The sequence below is a fragment of the Syngnathus floridae genome, chromosome 2 (genome assembly GCF_059516105.1).
Source record: "Syngnathus floridae isolate MCC-2025c chromosome 2, RoL_Sflo_1.0, whole genome shotgun sequence".
Lineage (NCBI taxonomy): Eukaryota > Metazoa > Chordata > Actinopteri > Syngnathiformes > Syngnathidae > Syngnathus > Syngnathus floridae.
In genome coordinates, this window is record NC_142414.1 from 15,329,921 (window position 1) to 15,343,219 (window position 13,299).

At 40.4% G+C, this 13,299-nt stretch overlaps 1 protein-coding gene across 3 annotated transcripts in view; it reads right to left on the minus strand.

Moving 5' to 3' along the window:
* Positions 1 to 1,373: 1,373 nt before the first annotated feature.
* Positions 1,374 to 13,299, minus strand: part of nlgn4xa (neuroligin 4 X-linked a) — a 46,534-nt gene continuing 34,608 nt past the window's right edge. For all 3 annotated transcript variants that reach the window (XM_088368900.1, XM_088368898.1, XM_088368899.1), the window contains 3 exons: positions 7,916 to 8,101; positions 5,518 to 6,307; positions 1,374 to 3,608 (listed from right to left, as the gene is read on the minus strand). In XM_088368900.1, coding sequence (XP_088225026.1) covers positions 2,714 to 3,608; positions 5,518 to 6,307; positions 7,916 to 8,101 — 1,871 coding nt within the window. In that variant the 3' untranslated portion in view covers positions 1,374 to 2,713. The remainder of the gene's footprint in view (positions 3,609 to 5,517; positions 6,308 to 7,915; positions 8,102 to 13,299) is intronic.

A 13,299-nucleotide genomic window follows, 5' to 3' on the forward strand; every position in this document is an offset into this window, starting at 1 on the left:
CAGATTTCAGTTTGCTAAACTGCCAAGAGTTCAAGTAAAACAGAAATCATTTGAAATTCATTTCTTAACAGTGATGAAAAAAAAACAACACTCTCAAGAGCATTCTCTGTGTCCTCAATTATCATGAAAATATCGCAGACCAAAGAAAAGTTGAGGTCTAATGAGTGGCCAAACATTTGTACAGTGTGTCCATTAAGTCTGGGTACAAAGAAGATTTTGTTTTTCTATCTATATTATTTTTCCTCCTCAGAATGAAGAAGACCTTGTCTAAAGATGAAGGAATCGATTTGGTACACTTAAGTGAACTAAAAGGACAGTGTGAATGTGTGTTGTATCCAACCTTAATGGATACCCAATAACACTTTAATGATTAGATTAGTCATGTTTTTTTGTTGGAGGCATGTTATTTTGGCTTAACTACTGCATGTGTAATGAATGATTAAATAATACTCAAATAGATGTTGTACATGGTTTTATTGTCCATAACAAACTTTGGGATGATTGGAATTGGAACAAAACCAGTTCAAAAGGTGAAAGGTACCGATCCCTAAAATGTTTTTATCATACTGTATGTTTTTAGTCAGGATTAAAGACATACATAGAAGATATCAATATTCAACAATTTCTATAAGTCTCTGCCAGTGTTTACATTTTCACATGTCCTTGGGGGCTTTTCATGATCATACATACACACACACACACACACACACACACACACACACACACACACACACACACATATATATATATATATATATATATATATATATATATATATATATATATATATATATATATATATCTACATGAATGGTGATGAAAGATGTAAGATATATAGAACTATACAATTGCGTTACAGCCACGTGTTTAGACTGATTGAGGAATTGACTTACCTGATCCGAAGTGATGGTTTCACAGGTGGTAACCGCCACTATGAGATGAATGCCACATCGACGTCTCTTTCTTGGCCTTCTTTTATGGCCGCTATCCATTTACAATGTCTTGATTTTTGTTTTGGTAGTCTGTAGAGTGCTCGTCACTTCTTCTTGCAGTCGCACCCTGTTGTCTACCATTTTCAAAGTGTGGCTTCTGAGTTTACTCAAAGGAGAGACATCTTTTCTATTCTGCCAACGCCACATTGTTTACATCTGGTGTATTGCAACGTCCATCATCGTCCTGAGAGCTATTATTTTTATTTCACTAATCACCATGCTGTGTGTGTGTTTCTTGGTTTGTTATTCCACAAGGTATTTTCACTAAAGCATGTAAAAGGCATTTTGTTGAGACCTACCAGCTGTTTTAATTTGTGGTAAAAATTTGAATCTTTGAAAGTACAAACCCAATAAAATTCATATGAGCCTATGAGTTTTCCCTTCTCTCTCCCAATAGAAAATACTGATATTTTATTAAAAACATTGCAGAAAAATTTTATACATGTGTCCAGCCAGAAATAGTATTTCTATCATCACTTAAGGCAAAATAGCAAACTAATACTTTATAAGAAAGTATCAACTTTGAAATGTCTTCATCTTCACAAGTTTTTTTCTTAAATAGATTTAGCAGTCGTCCCGTCTTCCCAGTGGTAGCATAACAGATGCAAAACAAAACTAACATCGAGTTCTTCTCTTTTCATTTTATAATAATAAATAGAATACTATTTACATTCATTCACTTGCTTTGTAACCCAAAATATATCACAAGCCTCACACAATACTTTACATATTGCTAGCATATGAGTAAAACTTGAACTATGTAACATATATTCCAACATTTTTCCTTGACAACTAATAATGATACTGCTTTAAAAACAAACAAACAAACAAACAAACAAACAAACAAACAAACAAACAAACAAACAAACAAACAAACAAACAAACGGAATCATATATTTCTGGCCACAATGGAGAAGCAGACAGAAATAAATAATATAAATACAATTCAAAATCAACCCTGAAATTAAAAAAAAAACACCTCACAGCAGATCAGAGTAGTCCTCTTTCTTAATCAGGAATTGAGATAAAAGTTCCTTGCAGACATCCTGCATTGGCAGATAAGAATTCCACACAAAAAATGTACTTACTTATATGCTCAACTTTCAAAGGCTGTTTTTTTTTTTTTTTTTTTTAGTCGGCTGTGCAGAAAAAAAAATAATGAAGGGGGAAAGATAACCTGTGCTTATATATACAATATTTACAGCTCAACAGAAAGCTCATAACAAAACAGCCAAACTAAAAATAACAATAGGACATATTTTAAAAGTATTTACCTGTCTTTTTATCAATTGTCACATAGTTTTCTTTTGACGTCAATACTTTTCTGTTGCCCAGTAAGGAGTCTGAAACATTTATAATCAATACAAGGAGATTACAGAGGGTCTCTTTGTATGTCCATTGTGGCAATGCATTAGTTTGCTTTTTTTTTTTTTATCAGATAAGTAGCAACTCAGTCATTTGCTGTCTTTGTTCTTCTCTTGATAAAACTCCATGAAGCTTAGCTCCAAATCGTTATTACTACAGTGACATTCACAATTCATATTTTCTTTGTTAAAAAGACATCAATTTCTCCTATATATGCTTTGTCAAGAAGGCAGCGTAGCAAAATAACTTTTATCTGAAATGTTGGAGTCTGTGCTTCACGTAGTCCATCGCTTCCATTTGCCTTTGTCAAATCAGTTTGCGTGGGAATCCACCACTATGGTTCGATCCCAACAGAGCTATACCCGTGTGGTGGAGTGGCCATGTGGCAGGTTGGTACTGTTCTGATTGCCCCCAAAAGTAGCGGTATTGAAGTTGTGCAGAGGCTGCATGCCAGCCAGTGAGTTAGGGATCATGGTGATGGTGCTCGGTGTCATCAGCGGTATGTCGTCGGGCGAACGGCGCAACGTGAGGGTGTAGTCGGGTGGGCAGGCCAGGCGCAGCGTGTCGTGGACCTGCATGGCCTCGCGCTGGTGCTCGTGCTCCAATTGCTGCTGCTTCATCTGCAGTGTCATCAACTCCTCATTCTGCAGGTGGGCCACGTCGTTGGCGGCGGCGGGCGCATTGACCGGCGTGGAGTTATGCTGCGGGGTGGGGATGTGGCGGGTTGAATCGGCACGCCGCTTGTCTTTTTTGTAGTAAAGCGCCGCGAAGGCTAGGATGTTCAAGAACAGGAGGGAGGCGCCTACAGCGATGGTGACGCTCAGCTCGGTGGAGTAGTCCCGCTTGGTCTCGATCAACACGGTCGACTCGTCAATGAGGTCGTCGCTTTTGCGCTGGTCCGTGGTGTGCTTGGTGTTGCCGGATGGCACCCCCGGGTGGCGAGTGGTTGAGGGCCAATTGTTTTTTCCCGGGAAGCGTTTGGTGTAAGGGTACGGTGTGGTGTCTTGCGGAGGTATTTTAGTGGTGGTTGACACGTACTGGAAGAATTCATTAATGTTGTGAAGATGAGGCACCAGCTCCAGCCAGAAGGCAACCTTGGTGGCACGGTAGTGGTCACGGACCCGAGGTTTGAGACCAATGTGAAGGTAGAGCTGGTCTTTGGGGTTATACTTTGTCCAGGCTACCTCCTCAAACCTGTTGGGCTTTGTGTGAATGAACTTTGTATCCTGTGGGACTGGTTGATTAGGGTCCCTGAAAAAGGAACAGGCAAGACGTAATGATGAATAATGGTAGTTGGCTCCTGGGCTGTGATTTACATTTACCACTGTGGTAATAAAAATTGAAAGTGGTAAGAACGGTAGTGTAGCCAAAAATTATCAGAACGTAAAGAAGTCAAATTTATCTATGTAAAGCCTCAAAGGGCTTCACAAATAGATTCTTATAAAACTGTGTCCACTCTATGTTCCAAATTTTTAGAGTAATATAATGAAGTCAGTGAGATTTTGAATCTTGTAGTCATCAACAATTACAAGTGTCTGTAAAAATCTGCATTTCTATCACAGTTGTATAGAACCTTGAAAAACGTTGGTATTATTTCAAAAAATAAAAGGCTGCTCCAACCTCAAAACATCTTTGTCAAAGTTACACATTAACATCAGATAAAGTATCTCATGCTATGAAACTACGATACTTTGGCTTTCCTGTATCTCATTGCAGGATGCAAGAAACTTCCTTTTAAGCCTGCTCCACAGGTTCTCAATGAGGGACGATCTTAGTGGCCAATTTTCTCACTTACTGGTGCAACTAAAGCTTTTTTGTATGTTTGCAGCACAGGATAGTAAGTTTTTCTGGAAGGCTATTATTCTCCCGTGGAGAGCAAAGTTCTTTTAAAACAACACCAGAAAGCCATGGTGGTCATCCAACAACGATCGAGAACTTCCTCCAACTCCATCCATCATCTAAATCAGCATGGCTATATATCTTTGTCTGTTTCTGAGCCCATTGCAGACATGTCTGCTTGTGATATTGGTTAAGAGTGGCTAAAATAGAGTATTCAGCATGACTGAAGAACACACGTTTATCAGATCAAACATGTTTTCTCTCTGAGGCATAAACAAATGAGTGAAGATTGAAATGTCCTGTAATCCCTTCCTTTCCTTTCTGCTCTTTTCATCAACAGACACCTTCTCCCCCATCATACATAAAAGTTAATTAAGATAACCAGATCGACTAATGATCAAATCCATTTGCAATTGGTATGAGTCATCTAAACAGGGAAGACAAATACCATGCGAATCCATTAAAAAAAAGAGTTTGGGGTTCACTCCAATGACTAGACTGCAGCATTGGCACAGAATGAGTTGTGAAGATCAACATGCATTGTCTGAATTATGGAATGCCTTTAGTCATAGTGTTTCAAGATGGAACAAAGGGCTCTCGATCGGATGAATATATTTACGCTCTGAAATTTGGGTAAAGGGGGCCTAGCGCAGTATTAGCATTTTCGGAGTCCAGCAAGAGTTCACTTTTTACGCTTGAGTTGCTGCAGAATGATATTCATCGTGGAAGTGAAGTGGAACAGCACCGAGCTGAACATGCAGTTGGACCACTTCAGTTGTGGCTCATGCGTATATCAACTTCACAGAATGGGCCACTAATATTTGAGCGGAAATAGTCTTAGTTTCCAAGCCAGCAGCGACAAGCCACTGCATCATTCAAATGATCCGATTTATTGTAAGATCAAACTACCTATTGGTGCTTGAGATCAGAGTGGAGTGTTCCATAATACAGTGCCTGCTCTTCAAATGGTGAGTACATTAGGGAGCGTGCACGTAAGGCTCCTAGCATGTGGCGGGATTCAACACAACGCCTGTCATCACAGCCTTAACATATGCTCCGACAATATGCCGCTCCTCGGCAGATGAATTAACAAACATTAACACTACGCTAAGGGCCTTCTCTTCACGGTGCACTGAACTGTGAGCTTTCCTTACATATGGTGCCATTAAGCTTTCAATCCAGTCTGTTGTAATAACAGTGACATGATTGCCATCAACTAACAGTTTCATTGGATGGTGTGTGATATGTTGCACGAATGTTGCCGGGGATCAGAATTCAACGTCAGTGTCAACTTATAAATATTACATCATAAAATATTTACCCAGTTTTGGCAAAGTTAGTCCAGTAGGTCATGACGACCGCACTCAGCATCACGTCGTTTTTGGAGAAATTGCAGTTAAAGAGATCCGTCGGGCCAATCATCGGGATCCCGAAGACATACGGTACTTCATCCCCGTGGGCTGAGTCGGCCCAGCTGGGTTTCATGTCGCTCTGACAGTGATGGTAGAAAGCATAAAAGTAGGTGGGGGAGCCATACTGGGCATGGAGATCAGCTGTAGCCACTGCTGGCGCCACCCACTGGTGGTCTGTGAACAGCGCCACCAGGGTCTTGCGCCGGTTCTCTGGATTCTCTTTGTCCGCCCAGTCGGTGTACATAAACTTGATTGTCTCGCGTAGGGTGTCCTTGCCCTCAGGGTAGCCATACAGATGGTCCACAAAGTCAGACACAGCAAAGTCAAAATCATTGGCGGAGACACCATCCTCACTGTCCACGATGCCGTCGACAAACTTGAATCCCTCGCCTTGATTGACACCCAGCATAATGTCGTAGTTGAGGAACTCGCCTTGCTCCATGAGAATTTGGGGATCGTCGGGTATCACGTCGCCGTCAATCACGGGGCCGAAGGCAATGTGGTACTTTGCCGGCGTCACGTACTGCTCAATCAGTTCCTTGTAGTTCTTGTTCTGCAGGCACTCCACCAGGTCTAATGTGTCCAACGCGTTACAGCCCACCTTCTCGGCAAGGACTCGTGTGTACTTAGCGGGCTGGTAGTTGACTGCCCAGCTCGAAAGTGCCGTGCCACTCTGTATGATTGCCTTCTGGAACATATCTGGAAATAGCATAAAAAATCAGTGCAATTCACGCAGGTCACTCCATGAGACATGCACATCGGAGAACATTAATATGTCTTGTTTAAAACACCACAGTGGCCTTTTCAACAGTGGCACTTCAAGTCTTTTGTTGTGCGCTGAATAAGATTTTACACTGGCTCTTTACCTAATGCGATGATGAATTCCCCAAGCTCACAAAGCAGTGTGCCTGTTTTGAATGCTTATATCTAAACCATACACTAAGACATCTTAAAAAAAGTATAAATTCTCTTGACTCAACAAATATCAACATTATATATAGAATTGCTCATGAAGTGAGATGATAAGAGCGGCACGTAAACGCTTACTCGTTGCATTCAATGAATGGTGCAGAACGGCAGACACTTGGTATCATTTGTTCTGTCAGATTAAAAAAAAATGCATTTGTACTATTGTAATGAATTAAGAGTTTCAAATGGAACTGAAAATGCATAGTCGTCGATGACATTGTGTCTCACCAGGCATGAAATTGAATCTCTGGCAGAAATTTACTCTTAAAACGAAAGCTGTTTTCTGATAATGATCTTAAAACAAACATGGACTGTGAAGACCAAATGTGATCCAAATAGTACTGACTGAGCACACATAAAATCTCAGCAATAGATAATACCGTGTAACTCCTGGGTGCAATGGAATATTAAAATGACTAAATAGTCACCGTAACACCACAAAAATTCAGCCAATTTCTTAAATCGAACATGTTGGCTCAACTCTCACTGTTGCAGATTCAGTATTTGTATTTTTGCAGCACTATTTATACGCAGGCAGACAAGTTAAAATGCTGACTTAACGAGGCCTACTTCAAAAGGACGTTTTGGCCTCACATTAGACATCTCCAAGCCCCCCTCCCGTTCCCATCCCGCCTCCTAGGCCTGTTAAGCAACATCCAAGCTTTTGCTGCTGCCACTGTTAATTAAGATGTCGGCTATCGGCCATATTTAGGTCCCTCTAGAGAATGAGGACTTATCAAAAGCAGTCATTTAGAATCTGTCAAACACACACTGGGAAGAATTGAAAGGAAGGACGCATTTGGGGGTGCTTTTAAGGAACATGGTCCATATATGGCCTGTGAATACTTTTTATGAGGTCAAACAAGTCACCGTTTTAAATGACAAAATTAGGCCGTGGTAGCTGTACGGTATCGTCGTGTACTTTTCAGCACAATTCAGGGATTAGCATCTTGTAATTCTACTTATTACTTCAATCTTTGTCGTCTGGACTAATTTAAAAGAATGATAAAGGACTGGGTAAAATATGGTAGTTAATGAATCCCTGGGTTTAACCAAAATCCCGTGCTGCTAAACTGGCACAAAAAAGCAGTTTGAAATATGATGATGTCGTAATAATCCCCACGGTGGTCAGTTTTTTGTTTTGTTTGTTTCATTTCCTTCAACTAGAGAAAATGAGAAGATCTCTTCATGGCTATTTGCAGCTTTAATGCAGTGTGATGACTTCATTCGCACTTCTAAAGGAGACTCCAGAGTTGAAATAAGACCAGACACGACAAAATGATGAAACATGTTCACGTGGCAAATCTTGTCAAAGCGTATGCAAGCGGAAAGACGTACCTTCTGAGTAATGGGAGAGGGTGAGCAGGCTGACGCATGAGGCCCCGGCACCGGAGCCGAAAATGGTCACTCGTTTTGGGTCTCCTTTGAAGGCCTGGATGTTTTCCTTGATCCACCTGAGAGCCTGAATTTGATCAAGCAGGCCATAGTTGCCCTTGGCCGCCTGGTCTCCAGTGCTCAGAAAGCCTGGAATAGCGAATAAAAACAGCAGATAAGCAGACGCCCGTTTTACAACTGGCACTTTCGCATGAATTTGTGAAGCGAATATTTCTACTTTATGGCTGAATGACAGGCCATAGTAAATCACATGGTTAGGAATTCCATCAAAATTCCAATTTGTTACGGAAAATAGTCATGGCAAAAGCGTTATTGCAGTTTATTTGTTTGCTGAGGTGTTTAGGGGTGTAATTCACCCAGCAACTTTGGATATGACTGGGAGGCTTAATCAATGACCTGAAAACAAAGATTTAAGGACAAATTCAATGAAGGGAATACTTGAATGTGCAACTTTTGTATAAGTAGCTCACTACAAATGTGTCCAGGGGACAAAATGATGACAACGTGAGGTTGCTGGCATGCTCAGCCACAATCTTTCACAACTGATAGACAAACTTGCCCAAAGCGATTAAAAAGGCTGCCCTGGGTTGAATATTGGCCCGAAGGCTTGGCTGGCAATGCCTGGCGACAAAAGTCTTTCCCCGTGAGCCGACCAAAACTACAGTGTCAATTCAAACTGAAAGGGCTACCAGGTTGGAAAGAAAGATGAGAATAGGCAGGAGAGACGTAGCCTGTGGCTGAATGACTGAGAGCAGCTTCAAGTTTGTCAACGCAAGGTTCAGGGATGATAGCAAATGGGCGGGTGAGAATAACATAGCCTCTGGCAGCCTTCTCTAGCCTGCGGTGCGACCACCAATCCTGACCGCGCTCACTCTTGTATTCCAACTCCACTCGTTTGAACCACTTGCTTTTTGTACCTTCTCAGCTTCCTCTCTCACCTCTTTGCAAAAGTGTTAAGACTTATGCCCACAAGGCACTTCTGGAAATGTGTAAGGATGCGAAAATCCAAAATAGACTGTGGCAACTGACGCATCGCCGCAGTCCAGTGAGGAGTTCTTCAAGTTCAGTCTTCGGCTTTTTCGGTAACACCCTGCAACATTTTTTGGTCTGCATGTTTAGGCTAAGATTTTATGAATAACATTAAAAGGAATCATTTATGGTACGATTGTATGAATAATATTAAAAGGAATGAAACAACAATTGTGTGGCCTGACTTGATTGGGTCAGAGTAGGACAGTAAATAAAGAAAAGGCAGTACAGTAAATCTCTTACCAGTGTACGATTTTGTAATGATGATGTCATTAATTAAGTTAGTGCACAGCAGTTCCTGGGATGGAGACTCCAGCCCACTCTAATGAGGACAAATGACATAGAAATGAACGGCTGGAGGAATATTTAATTAGTTTTTCTTACTATCCAAATGCTGAAAACAGATTTTAGGTATCCTGTAAAAAAAATGTTTTTACAGTAAATTACCGGCAGCTGTAGTTGCTACTGTTAAATTATGGTAACACGTTTTAAATATTTATGGTACAGAATTGTATTGATGCTGCTGATTTTACAGTTAAACAGTGGGGTTCCTTGTCCTTCTAGCAATAAAGCAGGTCTGGAAAACTAAAGAAAATTAGGAACTTTAGAATGTCAATAAAAATCTTCAAATTCTCAAGCAAATGAATAACAGAATAGTCTACAAAGCTCCACATCATGATTTAGAGCTTGTACTTGTCTGTGGTGCAAAAACGGTGAAAAAAGTCCATGCTATTGATGTATTAAGTTCAAGCTGATTTTCACAACATTGGTGTTTACTACAAAAAATGCTGTCGTCAATGCCAGTCAACAAAAGCTGTGGAGGATCCGACTGCAAAACAACTTTAACTGGACAGAAAACAGGAATGGAACTGAAGAATCTGACTTTTTTTCCATTAACCAAACCCATTTAAAGCCAGTCCCTTTTTGCACTGTATATTGAGAATTTCAGAGAATATTATTCTCTTCTGCGTACAGAAAAATAACATTGATACACAACTCTGGGAAATGAGATTCTCAGCAAGAGGCTTGGCTCAACTCACAATGCACCATTCCAGCCCATTCTGCAGCTGGGGTTATTTATTCTCCTGAACTACCACCGTTTCCCTCTGACACTAATGAGATGTAAATAACATTGGAGATAAGAGAGCTTGGCTTATGATGTGGCACCAAAGACAGAAAATCATTGTTAGCGTTTTTTTTTACAACACAAAAAAAAGGTAGTGCCATTTGAATTTAATCTCCACATGATAATAAACAAAATCATCATCAATTATCCGGCAAAACTTGAATAAAGCTTTCTATCTCCTCAGAAGAAAATGTGACACAGAGCAGTGTGCGTGCGTCACTCCTTTCTTGAATGTTCTGAACAAAATATGACCCAGGGACTGAGATTTCCATTTATTAAAGCAAAAAAAAAAAAAAATAACCTTCTGATGATAGCATATTCATCTTGGCGTCATTTGAATATAACAGGGAGAGAAAAGTGAATTGCTCATCATCCATGCAGAGGCCTTCCTCCATCACACTGTTCGAGTGAGAGACAGCACACCCTGACAACATGACGGTTATACTAGTTAATTGTGCTCTGTGTCCAGAAGATAATTCCCCCCATAGCTGAACGTTGAAATGTTAATTAACAAAGGGAAAGACAGGGAAGGCAAGTGTGAGATGTGATGAGCAAAGCCAGCTCAGCTCCAACAGTCAGCGAGCGTTGACGCCAGACCAGCAATGCTGTAATTTGGAAGTGTTGCTACCCGCAAGAGACCTCGGGACACGCCTGTTTTTATATAACATGATCTCCTGCGTGTCATGTTCCTGTTTCTCTGCCTGCCCGTCTGCTGCTTTGTTTTTTTCCTTTCCAGTCTCCCGGCTGAGCGTTGGTGGGCGGAGCCTGCTGTGCTCACCTGCTGAACATCGGACGAGTATTTCAAGGCAGCAGAAGCCAAAGGGAAGATGCCACATTTTTAGTTTTGCTTTTCATCATCGTCCCTAAATTTGTCTTTGCTTAATACTCTGAAATTGTTTGCCAGTAACAGCGTTTGCTCAGCTGTTCTTGCATGCAGAGTTGGCCCTACTCAGCCTTTTATATACATATACATACAAATTAAATAGAAATACATTGTTTTTTAAACACCTCGCCCAATTTAAAATAGAAAATTAAATTTTAAATATTTTAAATATTACAATTTTGACATGAAACAGATCGAATATCACACATTATATGTGCTACTTTCATACATCGTTGCTGTTCATTCTGCTCTGTTTCATTGCCTAATGTATTCAGTATGCACATACTGTAGATATTTTTGGATCGCCCCAGGATAGCTGCTAGGCACCAGCTTGGGGCTACCCAACGAGACTGCGGGGAGATTTTTTAAAATGAGACTCGCGGGAATCGCAATCATTCCAAAGTTATAACGGATAAGAAGTAGCGCTGTGAAAAAAAAACTGTTAATTCTGCACACTTAATGTTTGCAACAATGCAGGTGTACATGTAGATATTGCTGAGTTTAATAGTCTGGGTGTTCTTTTCGAATACATTATACACCATGCTTTTGTGTGTCTCTCATTTAATCTGAGCATCTTTGATGTTTCACTTGTGTTCCAGTAACAAGGAAAAGTTGTCTGTTTACTTTTGACAGCGCTGGATGTTCTGCACCAGATCAGAAGAAACAAGAACAAGTTCATCTGCTGATCTAGGGCAAGCCTGTTTTTCACACATACACACATCTACACTTGTATGCTTGAACTCTGCATGTGCAATAAAACTAGGACTAGAATAAAACCAGGTCAGGATCTTCAAATTCAATGTTTTTGTAACTTAAACAGACCTCTGCGTCTCACGGTTTAAAAACACCGAAGAGTGACACAACACATTGACAGAAAATAGGTATTGATGTTTTGACACAGCCACCGCAGGCATTTTGGATTGAATAAATCCAAAATTAGTGTTCTTACTTTGCTAAAGGTGTCACAATACCTTATTGTCAGGATGTTGGCAGAGGAACACCAATGTAGCAAAACAAAAGTGTATCTTTTGTTCATGTGTACGTCAAAACAAGCAGAAACTACAATGCGCGCACACAAACGAAATCAGGCGTGAAAAAGTTTCTTTACTCAAAAATGATTTCGATATCGAATTTACTTTTATAGCTGAAAAACGAAAGACACATTTTCAATGCACACTTGTTTTTTTATATTGGAGCCAGACGTCTGACCTTTGAAACACAACAAAATGCATGAAAATTGGGTTAGGATTTTTTTGTGTGCTCATGAATAAGTTTCAATAGAAATAAATAAGCCAAGTTAGGGTTCAAGCAAGTTCTGGCATATACAAATATAGAAAAATATTGAATGAAAAGTCTAAATCTGTTTGTTTTTCATTAGTGCAGCTGGAAATCACAAAATGGCTTATTATCCATTTCCCATTTTCTTTTTTTTGGGGGGGGGGTAGAACAAATATTAAGCAAACAAATGATTATTTTATTGTCAATTAGACATGAATTGAATGCTACAAAAATTACAAATGTCGTAACCTACCGGCAGAAGGGCATGGCAACTCAATACTATGAATGAAAGTGAAATCTGTGACATCAGCTGAAGTAGACATGCGTGTGTTGACTGCTTAGGTGTTAAAGTATAAATATACACTATTTGAAATTAAAGAAATTTGTGTTTGGTAGATTGCATGTTGTAACTTGCTTCTTATCAGTCATAGTCATACTGTCAAAAGGCTGCTACGATTTGAATGGTGCCACATTTGTTGTAGGATGATGAACAGAATTGGGTATGATGATATGCTCGAGAGAGAGAAAAAATGACAGCGCTGACTTGTCTGGTATTTTGGTGGAATGAAACAAGACACACTGGCAATTAAGTCATTTCTTCATTGAACAAATGGGAGCCTCAGTATCGTGTGTGTGCGTGTGCTTACACAGCCACAACAGTCTGGCATGTCTCCCTCATGCTGCTCACCAGCCTGACCACACACTGCTGTGGGCTGGCATCCCATTCTTCTAGCAGCATTCTCGCATGTCAGCCAACGTGGTTGCGTTGGACACTTTGCCACACACAGCAGGCCCAAGCTGATCTGACAAATGTTCAGTCGGGTTGAGGTCAGGACTGCAAGCAGTCATTCTATCCTTTGTCTACTCCCACATTTGGGAACCAGTCTCAGACGGGTGGCGGTGAGGCGTTGTCATCTTGGAGGATAAAGTTCATCTATTCAGTGTACTTCTGCAAGCTTTGACATGGATAGAGGATGAAAGTTTTTCTTAATCAGACCAACAGAGTTTTTC